Below are 23,520 nucleotides of genomic sequence, written 5' to 3' on the forward strand. Positions count from 1 at the left end.
TGTAATTTGGAGCCATTGCATGGCTTAAATGAGTCTGTATGGCTTAAGGGCTGAAGGAACTCGGCTAGTCGCAAGGTTGACTCGGCGAGTCGTATGAAGATTGCCATAGACTCGGCGAGTTGTATGAACAACTCGGCGAGTCAGATGAGTTTTCTGCAGGATATGTATGCGTGTGTATCCGTCGAGTTGCAACTCGGCCAACACACCCTATGAGCGGTCCGAGGAGACTGTAGGCCCACGTGGCGGTCCAGTCATGCCGAAGGCTCGGTATAGATTCAGTTGAACTGAAGGCCCTGTAGGGCGGTCCAGTCAGGCCGATGGCCCAGTATGCATGATGATTGATTGATTATTACAGATATGGTATTATCAGTGTGGTATTGGTATTTTGGGGGTAGCTCACTAAGCCCTCGGGCTTACAATTTTCAGTTTATTGTTTCAGGTACTTCAGGAGTTCATGGCAAGGCGAAGGCGTGACCGTACTGATGTGTGTGAAACAAACTAGTTTTAATCCTATTACTTTAAACACAAATTAAACACACGAAAGGCAGTGTACCTATCGATAGTAGTTTAGTTCAAGCAAGTAGGGTATCGAACACAGGGAACGGTAACAGCTAAAATTAATACTAATATTATCTAAATAAAACAATTAATAAAAGAAGGGGGGGTTTCTCTAGTTTTCAAGACTAGAAACTTAAGAAAACACTTTAACACTCAAACAAAGACATTTAACAACTAAAAAGAACAAGAAAGGACAACTAGATTCAATGATAAAAGAGACTTCTGTTCAGATTCGATTTACTTATTCCTATGGTTGATTTCGTGGTAAGTGCAATGAATTAATATGTCAATGGTCACCGATTCCTAATGTGATTGGGTTCATGTTCATTATTACCAATCCTTTAGTAGACAAGTTAGTTTAAACAGTGATCAAGTGATTAAATTAACAAGTTTCCTAGTGTTTAGTTCGTATCAAGTAAGACTTATAATAATAATTAATCAAATTTGTTCAATTCAATCAATTCATGTATGGTGGTTCATCACACATGCTTACACATTGATTTACATTTTTCCTAGTTAACCCTAGTTTCATATTCACTATTCCTAGGCTTACAATCTTGTTTTCACAAAACTATAAGAATCAAGTAATCAAGAAGATATTCATGCAACTTAATCACTTATTTGTTAACTAAAAACATTTATCATCAATATATAAGGATCTTAAATAAGCTTAACAAGATGAATAACCAAATTAATATCAATTCAACCACTCAATCAAACCATGTTCATAAGATTATCTCATCTAAACAGAAGTAAAAAGCTTTTAGCTCATCTCTACAGCAAGTAATAACCTAAAATCAAAATCTAATGATTCAAACATGGTTCAAAACAAAGATTAAGAAAAGAAGAATGATTATTTGCCTTTGATTCTCTTCTAAATTGTCTCTTATGTTGCAATCTCGAAAACTGAAGCTTCAAGAACCCTTCTGGTCTTCAATAATCGCAGCTAGCCTCCAGAAAGTGTTAGGGTTCGAATGAGAAGCATTTCTATATATAAATTCTGAAAACAGGGCCAACTCGACGAGTTTTCACCACCAACTCGTCAAGTTTTTTCGATAATCCGCGTATACAGCGTGTACGGCAAGGCATCTTCGAATCGGGAACATTCTGACGAACTCGTCTAGTTTTGGGTCAACTCGTCGATTTCTCTTGGAATCAACATTTTCTCAAAACACGAAAGTCGTCCGAACTTGTGTCTAGTTTTCAGAACATTTTGAATCTCGTCAATCGGAGTTACGGTTCATGAGATATGGACAAAACACTGACGAGGGGTCAAGCTGTCCAACAACATCCTTCTTTCTTCAGTCTTCAATCTCCAAGCTTCCAAGCACTCAATCCTCTTCCTTTTTCACCCGAGCATGTCTTTTATTGCTGAAATTGAAATATTAAGCTAATTAAGTACCTTTTGTCCATAAAATGATATAAAATCAACAATAATTAATAAGATAATGAATGATTTCTATGACTAAATAAGCTCATATCACGTACCGCTCCTCATCCTTATGATCTGGCTTTTGGGACACTCTGATTGAATAATGAATTGAAAACACTTTTGTAAACAATTACTATTTGGTTTTATTATGCTTGAAAAGTTTAAATTTGGTGTAAAATTTTGGATGTGACAAAGATGTCTTGAACTTCTAAATTTTTATATTTAAGCTTTTATGGTATTTTGATGCAAAAATTTAAATTTTTGATGTTTGGTATTTTTATTAAATGTTGAACAATCAAACTTTTTATGTTTGGTATATTAGTTAGTTGTTGGGGACTTAATATTAAATTATTAGATATTAATTTATATAGTATTTTTATGGTTTCTTTTGTAATTATTTTTGTATTTTTTTTTTAATTTTGAAGTTAAGTATGATGACATCTAGTTCGGTGTCGGACTAGACGAATCATTGATGTGTAAGGTAACTAGTTTGGTGTTTGGTCTAGTTTTCAAAACATTTGATGTAAACGATGATAGACGGTAAGGCCTAAGAATATTCATCAAACAACATATATCGTCTATGTTAGAAAATAGGGTGTTTGGTAATTAAGAATTTGGATTTCTCAAGGATCATGTTCATAATGATCCCCTATGTTTGGATTTCTCAATGATCATTAAACTAACCCTCTATTTTGATCTAACATGGTCCACATAAACATAAATTTTGTCATATGTTTCATAAGCAACAACAATAAAAACATCCATCATGGATTTATATGGTTCACACTAGTAAAGTTTTTATTATTATTATTCATGCTTGTAACAATCAAAATATGTTATAGCATGAAACACGAATAAACATTTCAGGTATGTGACACGCTAAGGATATTTTATAGTAGAAAAAAATTGTTATCATTGAAGATGCTTTTCTCATCACCAGTGTAAGAAAAAAATTACGAGTAAATACCTCTTGCTAGTTGAGTTCCCATCTCAACTAGTTTATAATTGTTCAGTTGTGACATTTCTTTTGCTTCCTTGGTTCTTCAACTCGATCGCAAAAAGAGTTTAAGAACCCTAACTATCAAATAGTTTATAATTGTTCAGTTGTGACATTTCTTTTGCTTCCTTGGTTCTTCAACTCGATCGCAAAAAGAGTTTAAGAACCCTAATTGCTCATTTTTGTTTTCTGCTCTTTAGTATTTGGAACGATGAAGAAGAAGGTGGGATTAAATAGTTCGATATTTACGACAAATTGAAATTAAATGTTATATAGTCTTTGTCATCGGTAACCTTAAATTGAGCAAAACATCTCAGTTGATAGGTAAGTAATAATTTAATGATCTATTGTAAAAAAAAATAAAAATAAAAAATAAAAATAAAAATTCAGTGACCAAATCGTCACATTTCGTCAACTTAATTCACATCTATGCAATCTTAGACCCCGTTTGATAGTTGCTGATTGAGAAAGTGCTGACTGAGAAATGTCTGTCTGAATAATAAATTCTGGGTAAGAAACCATGCTGTTTGATTGTACATCTACTGAATGTGTTAACTGATGCAAAATGATCATTTTACACTGATACTCTATATAGTGATTGATGATGATAATAATAATAATAATAGTGTATACAAAAATTTCCAGCATAATAAACATTAAATATATTATTTTAGGGATTAAAATACAAAAAGTCCTCTAACTTGCTGGTAAACACCATTGTTTGTATAAGGGAGACTCGAGTTTGATTCTTGTAACGTCCTTTCCTCCGCCAACTTCTTTCTTGGCCAGATCTTACTTTCCGAGTCAGACGCCCAAATTTAGTATCTATGCAATCTTGGCCAGTATCTCAACCTTTTTAATGAAGAAACGTAAACCTAAAAACCAAAAAGTATTCTCTACTGATAGGAAAAAAAATCTTCATTTTGCTTTTCTATGTTTGTTTGTATATATTGTCCGTCCGATTGAAAAAATACGAAACTGCAAAATAAGGGATAATGACTTAAAAGGGTAACATATTATTCGATTTGTACACATTTGGTCACTGAGTTTTTTTCGGTTAACATTTACCCCTTAAACTTGTTAAACTGTACACATTCAGTCCTTATGACCTGTTACTCCAGGTTAGCCGGGAAAAATGACTTGATAGGGTAATATATTTTTCATTTTGTACACATTTAGTCCTTAATATTTTTGTACATATTTAGTCTTTAACATTTTTTTTTTAAAATAAGTCTCTTTTTTTGTACTCATTCAGTACTTATGAATGATTTCTTTAGGTTTTTTTCACGACATCTTACGTAAGACAATCATTGATGAGGTGCTTGGGGTTGTTGATGTTTATGTCCAATGCGATATCGACTGCTTGGTTGCGTAAGTCTTGTGGTTTGGCTTAGGTCTTGTATTTTGAACATCGTAACTTCTTCATACGATATCAGATTTTAAGGATCTTTATCCACGTGTTCATTTTTTGAGTCTACTACAACTTTCATTAAGATTACTCCCGTTAAAATGTAATATATTTTTACTAACGATTTTGTAAAAAAAACATACATACATGCATTCATAAAAAACGTATGGACAGGGGAAGACGCAGTAATACATAGTAGGTGTTGCCGAGATGAAATAGGTGTTGCCGATACATGGAAAATAGGTATAAACGTAAAAAATAAAGCGAAAATTTTTCCACTGCGAACAGAAAAAACAGGTGTTGTCGGTGCAACACCGGGACCATACTAAATCCGTCACCGCGTATGGATATAAAAATCGTAAGTAAAAATATATTATTTTTTAATGGGAGTAATCTAAATGAAAGTTGTAGTAGACTAAAATACGAACACATGGATATAAAGATCGTTAAAATCTGAGATCATATAAAGAAGTTATGACGTTCAGAACACATGACCTAAGCAACCAAGTAGTCGAGATCGCGATGAATATAAGCATCAAAAGCCCCATACACCTCATTAATGAATGCCCCACATAAGATTTCGTGAGAAAAAAATAAAAAATCATTCATAAGTACTGAATGAGTACAAAAAAATGACTTATTTTGCAAAAAAAAAAAATGAAAAATAAAAAAAAAGGACTAAATGTGTACAAAGTGAGAAATATATTACCATATTAAGTCATTTTTACCGGGTAACCTGGAGTAGCCGGTCATAAGGACTGAATGTATACAGTTTAACAAGTTGAAGGGGTAAATGTGGACGAAAAAAAAACTCATGACTACAAATCGAAAAATATATTACCCTTCTTTTTAAGTCATTATCCCGCAAAATAATTAAATAATTGAAAAATCTCATGCCAAAAGTTGTTAATAAACCCTCTTCTCTAATCTCTACAAAACCCCTGTTCTCGCCGTCGATTATCCTACAAATCCATCACTCCTGCTTCTTCTCCATACATCGCCTACGTCACTGATACTTGTTATTTCGACCACAGCGCAACTGCCTCTCTCAATCAACAAGGTAAGCAATTAAACCCTAATTCATTTCCATGTTGTCTGTTAAGTCAAATAGAATCCATCTCCAAATGACAAAAATAATTTCAAACCTGAAAACAAGCATTCAAGCGCAGAAACGGAAATTGGGGTTGATTCTAAATGTTCATGCTGTTGTTGTTGCTGCTGTTCCAGGCGCTATGATTAGGTTATTTTGTCAACTGTAAACGATATTATAACATAACAGGATTCTGTGAAGAAAACCTATCCCTTCGACAATCCATTGATGCTTTATACGGATTCTGTGAAGAAAACACATACATAATGGTTTTAATATGTTGCTGTTCAAGAGAAACAAGTTACTATTTTTTGATGTCTTATCATTGTGTATTTCTGTTCTTGTGGGTTTGTTGCCTGTATATGTTGGAATTCAGCTGTATGTGTAGGACTATAATAAACACTGGCAAGGGCAAATAGGAGATTTCACTGCATTCTCATACCCAAAGCTAAACAAATCAAACACCTGTTTTCAAGGAAACCATATCCATTAACTTGACATTATTCATGCTCTTTTTTTTCTGATATAGATGGCAAGATGGGATGAGATTTTATCACTTCCTGTTCAAAACCCTCCAACTTTAGAATTCTCAGCATTTGACCTTATATGGTCAAAGATAGAAGGGCATCGTGACAATATGGACAGACTTGCCCTTGTGCCCTTTGCTAGAGTTGATGACTTTGTTCGTGGTGAATCCAACAACAAAGATTGCCCCACAAGATTCCATGTAGAAGCTAGAAGAAGACGCCCTCCAAAAATGCCCTACAAACCTAAAGTCGATGGCATTCTTGAATACATTCTGTAAGTTTCTCATCTTTTATAAATTATAACCCAAAAATAGTCAAAACTCAACATGGGTATGATAAAGATTGTTTCTTTTTTACTTGGATGGAATGACATGTATGAATCTGAGTAAATGACCATTTTACCCTTAATTTGGTTCTAGGTATTGGTGTTCATTTGGTCCAGATGATCATAGAAAAGGGGGAGTAGTAAGACCAAGTAGAAGCACATACATACCAAAAAAGAAATCCGCGGGTCGACCCAACACAAAACGGGGCTGCACATGTCACTTCATAGTCAAACGTCTAATAGCAGAGCCATCTGTAGCCCTAATCATCTACAACCAAGACAAACACGTGGACAAAAAAGGCCTTCCATGTCATGGCCCACAAGACAAGAAATCTGTGGGGACACGTGCCATGTATGCGCCATTCATCTCAGAAGACCTCCGCCTACGTGTCCTTTCTTTACTCCACGTAGGCATCCCAGTTGAAACAATCATGCAAAGACACAATGAATCTGTTGAAAAACAAGGGGGTGTTTGTAATAGAGATGATCTTTTGACACATAGGTATGTTAGGATTCAAGAAAGGAATATTAGAAGATCCAATTTTGAACTTGATGAAGATGATGATGTCAGCATTGGGATATGGGTTGAGAGAAATCAAAATCATGTGTTTTTTTATGAGGATTATTCGGATAATGATCCGTTTTGTTTAGGGATTCAAACTGAATGGCAATTGCAACAAATGATTCGTTTTGGTAATGGACGTTTACTTGGTTTTGATTCAAGTTTTGGTGTTAATAAACTAAAGGTATGTCTAATTGTTTATAAAATATAATTTTCTATGAAATATATAAATTTTTTTTTATAAACTTAATGCAGTGTCCAATCCAAAGTCTTGTTGTGTTCAACTCCGAGAATAAAGCAATACCTGTTGCATGGATAATAACACCGGTTTTTTCAAGATCAATTGATACTCATAAATGGATGAGAGCTCTTTTTAATAGAGTAAGGACTAAAGATCCAACGTGGAAAATAGCTGGATTTATAATCGATGATCCTTTGTTTGATATACTCACTATAAGGTTTGACTATTAATCAATAACAAAATATGCGAATGTTTTTTTTTTTTTAAAAATGGATATTAAATTTTGGATTTGATGATATCAGGGAAGTGTTTCAATGCTCTGTGTTGATTTCATTTTGGAGGGTTCGACATGCGTGGCATAAGAATTTAATGAAGAGGTGTTTGGATATGGAGACAAGGGCAAAATTGTCAAAAACGCTTGGTCAAATAGTCAAAGAGATGTGTAAAGGATGTGGAAACGTTGAATCTTTTGATAAGTTTATGGACGATTTTAAGGAATGTAGAGATTTCATGGATTACTTCAAGGCAATTTGGTGCCCTAGAATGGGTAAGTGTCGATTAATCATTTATATATATTTTAGAGCGAAATACATAAAAAAAAAAAAGTATTTTTGTTATTTCTTGTGTTTAATTTAATCTTTAATTTTTGTTCCGATTAGGCCCTTGGATCAATGCCTTCAAAACCCTACCCGTTTCCAGCCAAGAAACATCATCAGCTCTTGAATTCCATCACAACCAATTAAAGATCCGTTTACTAAACGAACCCGACCCGTTTATCTACAAACGGGTCGATTGGTTACTCGATAAACTCGCTACCAAAATCCAAGCCTACTTTTGGCTCGATGAATACGAGGGCAAAGACGACTTTTCACGCTACTGGAAAGACGAATGGACAAGCGGTTTAACCGCGTGGCGCAAATCAAGGGCGATCCCAGACACCGATGTTTTGACCGAAGGTCAAACGGTCAAAGTTGTTGACCAAAAAGACCGAGAAATAGCTCATGTTGTGTGGAACCCAGGGTCGGAGTTTGGTATTTGTAGCTGTGGGTGGGGGCAAAAGGGTAATTTGTGTGAGCACGTTTTTAAGGTTGTTTGGTATTTTAGGGAAAAAAGTTCGGGCAGTGCTTCGGTCAGCTTGTTACAGTTTAATCGGGGTTTGATTGATATGTTGAAATGTCCGCCCGCTAATTCTTTTATAAGGGATCATGCGGTTTCGTTAGCGGTTTGGGTTAATGAACAGCTTCGGGGGAAATTTGGGAAAAGTGGGAGGGGCGAAATGGTAAATTCGTGTACACGGATGGAAGTTGACTCGTAGTAAAATGTATTTATATTACTTAACACATAATAGCAACCTACTTTTTTCCCTTAGATTTATTTCGAGGGTTCAGTCAATGTTGGTTGACTTGGAACATTTTTTGTTCAATTCGTTACAAGTTAAAAGGGCATCTTTAATTGTTATTTTTTCAAAGATCTATTACTTATGTCATATGAGTTTTATATTAACCTTTGTTTATTAAAGAGTTACGTATTATTATTTATTATAAACTCTCTTTAGTGGTTAACTTTTGCAAAAGCTTTTTTTACCGATTTATCTTTATTATCTGTGTGTTTTATACTTTTATAAACTCTTTTCATACGGTTTTTATTTTTTAAGTCTTGGTCGAAGTTTTGAAAAATAACATTAGTTGATATTAATATATTAATTAATAAAAAAACAGTAAAATAGTATGTTATAACAATGTTTTTTAATCATTGGTATTTGTATAATTTTGAAATGTTTGACGGTTACTTTTTTTATAAATTTTTACAAAATATATTCAAATCTATTTTGTATATTTAGTTAAATAAATTGAATAATAAAAAATAACAAATATATTAATATCTAAGTATAATTATAATGTAAAATAAATTGTTATAAATTATAAAAACCTATAAAAAAGATTAATATTTTAATAAATGGTCAGAAAAGTTTTTTATAAAAGCATAATAATCGGGTGTTGCTAAAAAAAACCCCACATTATGGGTCATATGTGTGTGAAGGTCAACACATGCAAATGTAATATGGTTTTCTTTAATAGAAACGTTAAAGGAAATTGTATAGGCCAAATAACATTTATTAATGATTTTTCAACTCGGTTGATCGATTCCATATGAAAAGTAATGAGAAATTTAAAATGTTACATGAGTTTATTAAAAATTTAAAAGGATGTGAAAGTTTTAAAGTAATATAGCCAACCAAAGTTTGTCTCTTTAGTAATATAAATATTAGATATTAGATATTAGATTTCTTTTAGGCTTTCTGTTCATTTGATTTAATAAAAAAATAAAAATTCTAATGCATGATGAAAAAGTTATATAAATTAAAAAACAAATATCAAATATATATATATATATATATATATATATATATATATATATATATATATTAAAAAACATTGAAGTTATATAATATTTTATTGTTTTTTATTTTTTAATTAGATTTTCAAAAGTTCTATTCATTTTATAGTTTAAAATAAATTCAAGATACAGAGTGAGGATTAGGACATCAAATCATTTAACACACAACAAAACAAACCTTTAGTAGTAAGAAGTGAGAGGAGCAAAGATCGAAGCAGATGGTAGGGGTGAGCAAATCCAAACCAAGAAACCGAGAAACCGACTAAAACCGACGAAACCGAAGTAAAACCGACGGTTAGGGTTTGAATTTTTTAAAAACCGAAAAATCGGGTTTTGGTTTCGGTTTTTACTCAGAAACCGACCCATCCAACCCGAGAAACCGACCCATACTTAAAACCGACAAACCGCCCCAAGAAACCGACCCATCTAACCCGAGAAACCGACCATTGACTGTGTTTTGGTTGTAATAGACTATTTCGGGCTTTGGTTGTAACTTGTAATAGACTATTTGTTGTAAGACTCATGTTTTTTGAAGTATTTAACTTAATTTTGGTATTTTTTTGAAGTATTTAACTTGTTTCTTCATTTATGGAAAATTGGTTAAAACCCAAAACCCATGGGTTTAAACCCAAAACCCGTGAGTGTATGGGTTGAACCCAAGAAACCGAAAAACCGCCCAAACCGACCTTAGAACCCGAGAAACCGAACCGACCAGAAACCGATCCTATTGGGTTCTGAAAACCAGAAACCGACCATTTATGGGTTGGGTTGGGTTGGGTTTGGGTCCAAAACCGACCCATGCACAGCCCTAGCAGATGGAGATGAAAGGATGCAAAGATCATCGCAGTCAACTAACCTAATTGAGAAGACAGAAATCAGGAAGAGAAGTAATGATGTGCATAGGCGGTGGAGCAAAACTATTGGTGGAGCAAAACTATTGGGGTACACAGTAATGGAGTTACATGGGGCGTTAGGGGTACTATAACATTCCCAAAAGAATTATTTTATATATAAAAAAAATATTTGTAAACATGTTTATTGTTATTGTAACCCCAACTAAAGAAATTATACCATGTTTTTTAATACCTAGGATAAGATAACTAAGACCGCTAGTAGTGGGCAACGCCCTTGGGCGTTATTTTGAGGTGGCAATCAAAAAACGTCGGTATAACGGCTGGAACACCGCCCCCCTAAGCTGTTATACCGCGTTATGTTAAGACGTGTTTTGGTGATAACGTGTGCAAACGACATTTTTTTGATCCAAAATTAATTTCCAACGGACACATTTTGATTTTGAACCGTTGTAAAACGGTCAAAAACGTAAAAAATATATATATAAAATAATTTTTTCAATCTTTTTACCTCTTTTACACCTATATATATACATATACATCTACCTTATTTTTTTATCTACAATCTTATATCAAACCTTTTAATTTCAAATCTTCAAAAAAGTTCTCTTTTCATTACTATGGATCAAAACCCCAACACTCCTACTCCAAATACAAATACACCTCTGCCTCTCGGTTTTGCATAATACGAATTTTACGCGAACATCCTCAACATTCAAGGCAACTTTTTCAATCCCGTCTTACCCCACCACAATTCCCTACAACACTTCCACAAAAGATTTTCAACCCATTCGCTACAATGCAACAATGCGGACATGGATGAGATACCGGACGACTTGAACGGCCTTGAAGAGATCTCCTCGCATCGACGACCGATAGGCCGCAACAAAGTGAGACGTGCTCAACGACACGCGGAGGAAGGTGAAAGTAGACGTCGAAAGCAAGCCGAAATGAAACAAAAATTTGACGATCACAACGAAATCGTGCGTAAAAGATATGAATTGCAAGGGGATCATTTGGAGTTTCTTTGTCGTGAAGCCGAGGAAGATCGCATTGTGAAAGATCTGACAATTCTTCAAACTAGCGAGGAGAATTTGCCACCGAGACGGTTGGAGGTGTTTCGAAAAATGAAGGCGAAGATCGAACATAAATATTTAGACGAAGATTAGTGTTTTTTTTCCCGTTGTAATGTTTTTTTTTTCGGTCAATGTTTTTTTTTTCGGTGTAATGTCGTTTTTATTTTTTTTCGTTGTAATGTCGTTTTTAACTAGTATTTATTTTAATTATGTGTTATTTAATTTATATGTTTTTTAAAAATTATTATGACATAAATTAAAAAATAAAATAAAATAGAAAAATAGAAATTAAAAACATCAAAGAAAAAATAAAAATTAAATAGAAAATGATAGGTGTTATTACATGTTATTTGATGTTGTCCATTTCCATCTTGGGTGTTATAACACAAAAAGTATGAGTAGGATGATGAGGTTGACACTTTGAGTGTGATAATATGTAATAACATGTTGTCCACACCCAGCAGCTTAAATAAAATATATCTTGACAATGTTTGTAATCCCGTATCAAAATCTTGGCTCCGTCGCTGGGGGTACGAAGGCAATGGAGCAGGATGTCGATGAGTTTAAAGATTTTTACCCATAGCCAATGAGACGAAATCATGTTCGTAAATCATCTCTCATTTTTTTATAAACTAAAGGTATATAATACCTGATAAATGATAATATCATTTTTTTTTACTTTTATTTTTTGACATTAAGGTGTTGTTTGTTTTTTCGAAGCGAAAATTCATGAAGTCTGCGGACCACCTCTGCAATCCTCTGCAACAGAAGAGGTGGAACAAACGACTGCAGCCCATAATAAGAAGCATGTTTGTTTTTTAACATCTGCAGACTGCTGCAGTAAACTGAAATTTAAATAAACTAATTTTATAAACTTAAAATAGTTCTCAACACCGAAATTTTAATAATTCTAGTCTTAAAACATTGAAAGAGTACTAAAAAGAACATGTAAAAAAACAAAAATATAAAACTTTTTTTAAAAAAAAAACTTACAAAAATATAAAAGAAGCTAACAACTTTATTCTAGAAAAAAAAACTAATTTTAAAAAACATAAAAAAGAAAATAATAAAAAAAATTAAGAAAGTATTGCAAACGATGTGTACAAAGTTCGTAAAAAATTACACACGTTAAAAAAGATGAAGCTGAAACTGAAACTGAAAATATTATTAACGGAAACGGTAAAAAAATTAAAAAAATCAAAGCTTTTTTTTTTTTAAAAAAAATTAAGTTAAAAAAATTTGTGGAAACTATAATAAGAAAATGTATCAAATCCGTAAATAAAAGTTTTTTTTTTAAATGTTTAAAAAAAATAAGTTATACCAAAATTCTAAAAAAAACTTCAAAAAATTGAAAGCTGAAGAGGTTTGAAGAGGCAAGTCAAGTGCTGCGCCACGCAGCACACGCGCAGAGGTTTTGCAGTCTGAAGTCTTCCAAAAAACAAACTGCTGCGAGAGGGAAAGTGTTGCGCGTGTGCTGCGCCGCGCAGCAGAAAGTGGTTTGAAGAGGTTTTTCTAAAAAAACAACACCACATAAATGTCTATTTTTAATTATTGTCTATTTATTTTAATTATAACACCAATATGACAAAAGTTTCGCCGTACCAACCATTTCGCGGTAGGCCATGTTTCATAGCACGAAAGTCAGCTTTGGAGACAAAAGTCATTTTGCCGGTGGACCCACCTTTTCCTTTTAAGTACACTTTAAGTTCTAATTTACCATATAAACCATCTGGGATTTTGACCATTTCAGACTTAGGAAAGAAAATCTAGTTGATAGTGATTCACGACAATGATTCTCAGGAACAGTGTCTCTCAGCTTCTTCATCATCACCACTCTAATCAACTATCTCGCGTTCTTCCGCGAAAATCTTCTTCAGGTAACCTAACGCTTCACTGTTTTATCCAGATTCTGTTATTACTTTATGTGGATTTTGATATCCGAATGCTTTTGCACTTGTTAATTCGCAGAAAACAATCGCATCAAGCTCCCAATCTCTCCACACACCCTCTCTTTATCTTACTCCGATTTTCAATTAAAACGTAATCATTCCGATTCCTATGCTTCTGCGTGTTTAGTTCATTTAGCGATTGGGTTTTGATGATAATGTTGTTGTTGATGAGATGTAGGTTGGGGTTCCAGATTAGCGGTTCATAGGCGTGTATCTGGAGAGTTTTCTGGTGGGATTGATCAGGATGAACATGAACCTCCAAATTATGCACAAATTTCACCTCAGGTACTAACTTGTTACTCATTTTCTTTACATTTCATTGAATTCGAGATTATTTTGTGCGCCAAACATCTAATTCGTGACCTGAAACATGTGCATCAGATAATCATGCCTACAAAGAATGGACATATAATTTTACATTTATCAATAAGTTACTTGCTAATTCGAATTTAATCATTTTGTCCGAGATAATCAGAAAATTTAGATCAAAATCATCTTTTATCAAGTACTCCAAACTGACTATTTTAACTTCAAAAGCACATCCAAACACACCCTTTGGTGATTGCCTTAAAATATGATTGTTTTAAAGTGACCAAATAAAAAAAAATCATATAATGTTGTCATCAGATTTTCGTTGCAATTTTTTTAGTGTTCACCACATAAATTTTGGTCAATGTTACCCAAATAGTTCTTTAGGACATGTATTGTCACATCCAAAGTTCATGTCTTAATTGGGTGATTGCTAATCAAATTTTATCCAGTAAATTTCTGATAATATAACTAATAAAGCAAGAAAAATAGTGAGAATACATGATATGATGTATTCTTGTTATTTGCTATTTTCGATTGAAAGGATGAAATATTTTCTACTTAAAGCTTTGATGCAATGTGTTTTTGGTTCTTGTTTAAGTCCCATGAAAATTGCAACTATCCTCTATTTGGTTATCTTCCATGAAAATTGTCACAATTCTTTTTTAGACGACTTCTCAAGCTAAATAAACTCATGTAATGATTGTTTTGAAAAAACCCATGTCATGGATGAAAAAATGTTCAATAAATGTGTTTTTCATGCTAATTTCATTGACTTCAATATATGCTTTGGCAGAGACTTGATCACAAGACATCTTTTGTGGAAATTCTAAAGAAAGCCAACTTTGTATTGCCTCACGTAGTTCTTGCTTGTACAATACTGGTTCTTATCTTTCCACCATCTTTCACATTGTTCAATAGCAGGTTAAATAATACTTCCTTTTGTTCCAACTTCCAATATATTAGTCCCTTTAGGCCCCATTTCTTACACAAGACATGACCATGTGAAAAAGACATTAATACCTTCTTCATCCTCGTCATAAAAAATAATCCTAGAAAGCTAGCCTGGTGTCCTGTCATGTGTAACAAATGCAGCCTTATGGTTCTGACAGACTGAACTATGCTATTATTATAGTTGATTATACATTTTAAAAAAAATGCACTTCTATTTTTATTTATTTATTTATTTTATTTTTTTTAACAAAAAAACAAATTTCAGGTATTGCACTCCAGCTTTATGTTTCTTGATGTTTGCAGTGGGACTTAATTCAAGTGAAGAAGATTTTATTGAAGCTTTCAATAGACCACAAGCTTTTTTTGCACGTTATCTTGCCCAATTTGTTCAAAAACCATTCATTGGTTATCTTTTTGGAACATTGGTCATGACAATCTGTGGCTTTCCAACTTCCTTAAGTAAGTGTCACCCTCTTTCTTTTTCTTTTTCTTTTTCTTTTTTAGTTTGTTTATTATTGCAACTAGGTTAAAACCCGTGTGATACACGGACTAACAAATTAAAATAGCAAAACTAATACATAATAAGTGGTTTGCAATAAAAAAAAACAACAATATTCAGATCTATTTGGATGAATAGGGAGAAAGAAAGAAAAATTACACTGTTCTAAATCTCTTCATTTCAATGGAATACAATAGCAAAAGATAAATAGGGAGAAAGAAAGAAAAATACATAATCACATGAGTAGAGAGAGACAGAGAGTACATTTACTTTAAAAGTTGGACATATTAGAATTTGTATATGAAATTGGGAAAGAATGGCAGGAACTCGTAGTGCTATATTTTAGCTTTTACCATATATATTTACATGAAATAGTTTTTGGGAGAAATTCTATCCATTGATTCATTTTATGTGTCTTGTAATTAATTTTTTTTCTGTTGGATCAAAAAGACACATCAACTTAGGATTGCAATCTGTGTGAAAGGAGATGATTGGGGTCGCATTAATGGTTTTTGAGTACACTCTCCTTGGGGCAAATCTGCAATGCATCAAAGAGCTAATAAGCTCTAACTTACAATTTAGAAATTTAAAATAAATGAAAATATTTTGACAATATATACCTGAGGCTTGACTTCAACAATAAATTGATCACTTTTGACAGCAACGGGTTATTTGCCAAGACTCTTTCAAGATGATGCAACATCTCTTTTTCCTGAGGAAATACAAAACCCATATCTACATCCCGATTATGCCATACCAACGCATTTTCTTTAGTTTCAATAGAATAATCAGGTTGATTTTGTATGTAGTTTCATCACAGGTTCTGCCATTTGCATCCATCCAAAACTTTACTCTAACCACAAATTTCTCATTCTACATCTTGAGACCACCTGAAAATACACACCCATTCGTCATGACACATAAAAGAAGTTCTACATACAAATCTATTGTTATTACAACAATCTTAGGAGAAAACATGACACAATATATTGCCCTGTCACTTTTCAATACCATCATAAGTTCATTAATCAAATCCATAATCCCAAAAAATAATAATATACGAAAGAAACAAATAAATCACTTCCCAATAAAGCCTTAACAGATCTGTAGGTGAGTTTTTTTCAAACACCAGCACACACACAACACAAATACAAATCACACTCATAAACAGACACTAACACACACATATCAACAATAGTAATTCAAAAAAAAAGTTTGGACAAGCACCAAACTTTACCTTTTTTGTTTGATTTTTGTTGCAACCAAACGAAGCCTATGTCTGTAAATGTTACAAACTGCAAGGAGCAAAAGATCTAGGGTTTTGAAAACCAAGATATTAAAAGTTAAGAAAAATTGCAGCCAATAAACATAGATACATACCTCTATCAGTGGTTCATTGTCAGATTTCTGGTTAAAATCGCCATTCTACCATTAAAATATGGAATCTGAAAATGCAAATTCTCAAATAGTGAAGAGAACCCAGTGATTACAATGAAAACATTAAGGGAAATAAATCAAATAGAAATAGAGAGAGAGTATATGGAAAGTGGTTGAAGATTGCACCGTGTGATTCCGGTGATGACCCCATGGTGGTAGGTGGTTGAAGGCGAAACCACCACCATCAGATTGCAAAGGTCGTTGCGTAGGGTTTAGTCGTAGTTGAGAGAAGATTGTGGAAACTGGTATCAGTATCAGTTGATTGAATCCACTATCCAACCCCAAAAATATGGAATAGCCTTTATATTGAAACCATATGACATCGTTCGATTGAGAGAAAAGGATAGAAGAGTTTCATACTTACTTTTCATGTTCACGATCACAAAGAAGAGGAAGAGAGATATAGGGGAAGGGAGACGATATATGGGCCGGAGATAAGGGATTTCAAAATTCAAATTCCATACCTTTTTGTGACCTATCTATATCTGCAGAAATAGAGAAAATGAAGAATAAAATACGAAACGATTACCTACATGATTTCGTGGATTTATCCGAATATTACTAATCAACACGAAAATTTGGGTGATTGAGGAGCTGTTCACCATGCGATAGCAATTACCTCACTTGGTTCAATGATTTCTCCTAGTGAATAGTAAAAAAAACACCCTTCTTTCAGATGAATTAACAAAAGGAAAACCAAAATTAACATATGTTGCAGGACTTACAAGATGTTCTTCTTCTTTAACAAAGTGATTTATATATCAATCTGATCAAAAAAGGCAGAAATGATTGAACAATAGAAGATTTCCTAATTTCTTGCTGAATCTTTTGGATATTATCGATTATTCATAATATGTTTGACTTTAAGCCTTTAAGGGTAAATGTGGAATTTCAGTTAGATATTTTGAGCGGGAAAATTAGCTGGGGGAGGGGCTTAGCAATTGCGACGTGACAAAAATCTACTTATTTATTAGATTAGCGGAAGGGGATTAGAGACCAAAATGCTAAGAATACCTGTATTTTGGGCCTGACTACTTTATACATTTTAATAATTATTATGCTTATTATGCGTGTAATGTGTTTAGGTGCTGGGATTATGCTAACATCTTGCGTCAGTGGGGCCCAGCTCTTGAACTATGCCACTTTTCTAATGGACCCCACAATGGCTCCACTAAGCATTGTTGTGACGTCATTATCTACTGCTATTTCTGTTTCTGTGACCCCACTTTTATCACTTTTGCTGATTGGAGAGAAATCGCCTGTTGATCTCAAACAAATGATTTCCAATATTTTGCGGATTGTAATTTCACCTCTTGCTGCTGGATTGCTTTTTAACAGGTAAGGAGACATTCGTATGAATACATTATAGGGTATTTTAGGTATTTACTTAATCTAGTTTGTTATGATAATTGATACAATCGGATGCTCACCAAATACAGTACAACCTGTTATGTCATAGACCTAAAAGTTAAACTCGGTTTCTTTTTCTAGAATCTTAGAAATTTTCTTTTCTTTTTTGTTTCTTACGGATGTTTTTTTTTCATCTACAGATATTTGCCAAGAATGTCTAGCACCATACGACTCTTTTTACCTCTTTTATCAGTTCTAGTGACTTCACTATGTATCGTATCTCCCATTGCTATTAACATACACTCTATTTCATCATCTTTTGAGATAACGCTTTTGGTGATTTTTATCGAGCATCATTTATCAGCATTTGTCCTCGCAAATACATTTTTACTGGCATTGTTTTCCACAATTCACTTGATGTCAAACCACTTTAGAGACAACTATCTTACAAAACAGGTTATTTATACTTTTCTTCTATCTAGTTTTCATCTTTTGCTTCTTTTTAAACTTGCATTCTTTACTTTTTGACACTTGACTATAGGAAATAACAACGTACGATGTATATTTGTATTTTGTCCAAATTTGATCAATATTACGTATTGTTGTGGTTGTTTTGAGCAAATTGCATGAAATAGCAACGTACTTTATTCTTTTTACAATATGCACAATGTATTTAAATTTGTTACCCATAATAGCAATGTACTTACATTTTTTTTTTACAATAATAGAACTTGCTTACATTTCTTTACACATAATAACAACATACTTTTAATTCTTTACTGATAATAGGAATATGTAACAAATAAAGTACATTGCTTATATTGGTAGCAAAATGTAGTTACATTGCTATTATGGGTAGAATATATATATATATATATATATATATATATATATATATATATATATATATATAGTAGATAAATGTAAGTACTTTGCTATAACGGGTAAAAGTTATATAAGGTTGTTATCAGGGGTAATAAAATACAAGTATGTTGCTATTGAGTTAACTTAGGGTTTTGGTATATGTTTCAGGTTGGTAGAGATGAAGGGAGGAAGAAATCTTGATGCAACACCTTCTCGTTTTAAATAAAGAGGTGGGACCCTTGTATTTAGTTCTAATTTAATACTGATATAAATTGAAATAAAAAAAAAAGATAAAAGATAAAAAAAGGATATAAATGTCATTTTGCATGGGTCAGTGACCAACCACGTAAGAAACTGAAATCCTTGTAATATAATACTAATATACGTTGTAATTAAATAAAGAACGATAAAAAATACTAAAAAAGATATAAAGGTCATTTTACATTGGTCGGGACCAACCACGTAAGAAATTGTAACCATAGGGGTCATTTGCGTCAATTAAAAAGTTAGGGACATTTATGTGCCATTTATGATCTTGTTTGCTTGGCAACGTTCATATGGATTTTGTATAATATATATAAATACAAGGTATAGTTTTGGCACCGTTATATGTATTATTTATTATTAATTATAGAGTTTGTTATTTATAAACTAAGAATTTAACCTTAATAAAAGCTTATTAAAACCCAAACAAGATTATAATAAAAAATATCTTCTAGTTACAATTATAGTTTAATTAATTTCATGAAATTATAAACATGTTTTGTTTCTATAATTAAAAATGGATTATGTTATGTTTGTGCAGGTTGTAATTATGTGACTAATGGGTTTTTCTCTTGTAATATTTTGTGGTAAGTAGAAGGTGTAATCGTTGTGAGTTTAAACAGTTTTGCTAACTTTATAGAATTATATTTATGAAAATTGGGCATTTTATATTGGTTGTGCTTTTGCAATGATAAATGTGCATTTTTCTCATCTGATGTTTTTATTTCGATTAAACGTGTGTTTGGTTCATAGATTTCGAAGGAATTTGGAGAAATTGGAATGTAAATTCCAATAAAAATTGCATTTGGTTCACAAAATTAACGGAATTGGAATTCTTTAAATTACATTAAATTCTGTGTCCGAAGGAATCCGTCATTCTATGGCTAAAGACAAATTTTTTATTTCATTCCATATGTTTTATTAAAAAAGCAAAAATCATCCCACACAATAGCAATCTAGTTTTTCGTACATACCTGAGATTTATTTCAAGGGTTTGGTTAGTGGGGTTGACTTGGAAGATTTTTTGTTCAATTCATTTATTCGTTATAAGTTAAAGACATCTATAAAGGTTAATTTTTCAAAAATTTATTATTTTTGTCATATCAGCTTTACACTAACTTTTATTTATCAAAAACTTTTTATAAACTCTTTCTATGGTTAACTTTTGCAAAAGTTTTTCTTAGAAGTTAACCAATTTATCTTGTTCTTTCTCGTATATTTTATAAACTCTCGTATAAATTGTCTTTTTAAGTCTATGTTATAGTTTTGAAAATAACATTATTTGATATTAACATGTTAATGAATAAAAAATATAAAATAGTATGTTACAACAAAGTTTTTTAATCATTGATGTTTGTATAATTTTGAAAAGTTAGACAATTACTTTTTTTAACGTTTGCATTTTGTTGCTATGTATTGAATTTTTATTACTTGAATAGAGAAGAGACAATGAATTGATCTTTTAACGTTTTATTTTAAATGATATATCATACCTTGCTTAAGATCGATGAGTCTTTCGTTTTTCGTTTAGTCGTCTTGATTAGAGCTTTCGTGTTGATAACGTTATATAAATTTAGCGTAACCACAACAACTTCAAATAAACTAAACTTTAAAAACTTGGATGAAGAAGAAAGAAACTTGAAAGCTTGGAGAGAGTAGAGAGAGTTTATAAAACTTATGAAAGAGTTGATATAAGGTGAATTTCTTCATTACAAAGATGTGGTATTTATACTATAAATTTTACTATATATAATGGTTGCAAAAATCGCTAATTGGCTGCTAATCGGTGGACTAGCGATTAGGGATTAATCGGCTAGGCGGGGATTAATCGGAAGATTAATCGGGGACCATTAATTATTAAGAAAATTATTCAAAAATTTATAAATCTAATTTTAATCCTACAAAAAAGCGATTAATCGGCGATTAAGTCCGATTAGGGCCGATTAGGTCCGACTTTATATATATATATATATATATATATATATATATATATATATATATATATATATATAGAGTCAATATCAAATAAGAAGGAAATTTTTGGTAGGAAGGTAAGAAGTTTTTTTTCTACATATTTTTTTCGCGAACAAACAAAATGAATCATTAGATGATTCATTTGTAAGATGATTCACATGAAAAAATTCTCAAAAAAACATCTCGATGATTCATTTATACAATGATTTTGTTGTTATTCACTAAAATTGTCATAAAAGTGAATTTTTTCTTAATTTACTTAAAAATGAATCATAAAGATGTTTTTTTGGGAATTTTTTCTTGTGAATCTTACAAATGAATCATCTAGTGATTCATTTATTTTGTTCGTCAAAAAAATATGTAGAAAAAAAACTTCTTACCTTCCTACCAAAAAAAATTTCTTACCGGATCTATATCCTATATATATATATATATATATATATATATATATATATATATATATATAGTTGTTTAATGATGAATGTAAAATGTTGAAATTATGTTGTCATTCACCATTTACTTATTTATATATATATATATATATATATATATATATATATATATATAGGGTTAGATTATTTTGTTTTTAGTAACTATTGTGTGCAAGTATGCACAGATCTGGACCATCGGATGGAATATAATCAAAGGTCATGATTTGAGGGTCTATGATAGTAGAATAGGATAACATATACTATATAATCACACAAATTTCAGCATAAGGGCATTTTAGTCAATTAACCTATATTAAAAAAGGAAATTTTCGGATTTTTAGGGATAATTAATTTCTTTATTTTTAAAATCTAAATAGTTTAAATTAATTCAAAATTAAAAATCTGATTTTATTCTGTCAGAATGATAGAATGTTAACCATAAACTAGTAAATATATTTTTCGATTTTATTCTGTCAGAATGACAGAATGCAAACCATAAACTAGTAAATACATTCTGAAAAGAATACACAAAATAAATTCTTGAAGTAATTATATACCAAATAATTACATTGTATGATTGTGATTCATTAAATAATAACAACATTCTGAAAGAAAAAAAGAAAAAAAAAACATTAAAATCTAACAAAAAACACTAATCTATTCTAAGAGAATATTATTTTTTAACAACACTTTATACATTGTAGCATAACACATTATGGTATAATACACTCTCGTTCTCTATGTTTTCTCCACATCAATGTTAGCCTCTTCAAAACCTAAATCCACAAAGAAAACATAATCAAGTTTCAAAAATTAAAAAATTCAATGCATTCTAAGAGAATTACAACTATAAATTCTGACAGAATGTATTAAAGACTATAAAGTTTGACAGAATATAGTAGAAAATAAAAACTATAAATTCTGACAGAATGTAGTAGAGACTATAAAGTCAACCATAAAGTATCACAAATTCATTACCAGTTACACAAATATACTTGTTGTTGACAATTATTCTCAAACATTCTAACAGAATACATTTATATAAAATAAATTCTAATAGAATACATTACAGAATACATTACAGAATACATTTATATAAAATAAAGTCTAACAAAATAAGAAGCAGATCGTCATTAACCAAGTACAAACCAGTTTATTTAGAACCCCACTTCAAAACATATTCATGAATTACAAGACATATGTTGTCAAAACTAAACCCAAAACATGAAAATTATTAAAATTAATTTAATAAGAAAACCTTCAAGATTGAATGAACCAAAATAATTATGAGTAGCCTTAACAAATAGGATGTAAAAAAATACAACACATGCTAGTTATTGTTTTTGCTAGAAGGTTCTTTGTGTTCTTGTTTAATTATATGATAGCAGGTTCTTTGCTAACAAATTGAGATAATGCAAAAGATTATTTCTTCAAGGAACACCCACGTGAAACTTCACCACAAATTACACAAGCATTAACGAACAGGAGCATTATAAAATAATATTGATAAAATCATCATCAAGAGCATTAGTAAACATGAGCATTTAAATCAATACCACAACATATTATTTGGGTTTAATATTGATAAAATTATCAGAAGCATGAACAAACAGGATGAAAAAATACAACGTATCAGAATTTAATAGGAAACACTCAAAATTTTAGAAAAAAAAAACACAATTAGCGCATACCTGTGGAGAATTGAAGAAATTAGGGGAATCCGAATCTATCAAAATACATCAACAATTTATGGGTTTAGATCCACAATTCTCTCATGGCTTCTCGACAATCATCATTGTTAAGAATTGAAGAAATTAAAAGATGGATTCACAGCAACGCCACTGCTCCTCTGCATCCCCTTCTTCAGCCTCATCGACCCCAGAGTCCACCATCGATTGTGAGACGAGGGTATGTGCTCCCTTTTGGATCCGTCGATTGTAGAAGAAGAAGCAGAATCGGTGATGGTGATGGTGTTGATGCCGATGATGAAGTGTTCGCCCACAAATATAACTAGGTCAAATATAT

The 23,520-nt window shown here is 31.8% G+C and overlaps 2 protein-coding genes and 1 long non-coding RNA gene across 4 annotated transcripts; 2 read left to right on the plus strand and 1 right to left on the minus strand.

Annotated features, from left to right (window-relative positions):
• Positions 1-5,290: 5,290 nt before the first annotated feature.
• LOC145120685 (uncharacterized) lies at positions 5,291-8,614 on the plus strand. Its single transcript, XM_079056484.1, has 6 exons — positions 5,291-5,455; positions 6,015-6,286; positions 6,432-7,083; positions 7,155-7,357; positions 7,443-7,687; positions 7,800-8,614. The coding sequence occupies exons 2-6, from the start codon at positions 6,015-6,017 to the stop codon at positions 8,453-8,455; spliced, it is 2,028 nt and encodes a 675-aa protein (XP_078912610.1). The 5' UTR covers positions 5,291-5,455; the 3' UTR covers positions 8,456-8,614.
• Positions 8,615-13,201: 4,587 nt separating this feature from the next.
• On the plus strand, positions 13,202-19,801 carry LOC145122691 (putative sodium/metabolite cotransporter BASS5, chloroplastic). Of its 2 annotated transcripts, XM_079058251.1 has the most exons (9): positions 13,202-13,341; positions 13,433-13,504; positions 13,592-13,698; positions 14,519-14,646; positions 14,942-15,135; positions 17,698-17,950; positions 18,163-18,418; positions 18,995-19,056; positions 19,632-19,801. In XM_079058251.1, the coding sequence occupies exons 1-8, from the start codon at positions 13,254-13,256 to the stop codon at positions 19,025-19,027; spliced, it is 1,131 nt and encodes a 376-aa protein (XP_078914377.1). In that variant the 5' UTR covers positions 13,202-13,253; the 3' UTR covers positions 19,028-19,056; positions 19,632-19,801. The 2 variants fall into 2 exon arrangements, with proteins under 2 accessions (XP_078914377.1, XP_078914378.1); XM_079058252.1 differs by lacking the exon at positions 18,163-18,418.
• Positions 15,339-17,428, minus strand: LOC145122692 (uncharacterized). Its single transcript, XR_013714708.1, has 5 exons — positions 17,338-17,428; positions 16,556-17,254; positions 16,413-16,470; positions 15,796-16,065; positions 15,339-15,713 (listed from the first exon to the last, which is right to left on the minus strand). It is a non-coding gene; the product is annotated as an uncharacterized LOC145122692 (long non-coding RNA).
• Positions 19,802-23,520: the final 3,719 nt, after the last annotated feature.

Source organism: Lactuca virosa, chromosome 6 (assembly GCF_052849685.1).
Source record: "Lactuca virosa cultivar CGN04683 chromosome 6, Lactuca_virosa_CGN04683_v6, whole genome shotgun sequence".
Taxonomy (NCBI): Eukaryota; Viridiplantae; Streptophyta; class Magnoliopsida; order Asterales; family Asteraceae; genus Lactuca; species Lactuca virosa.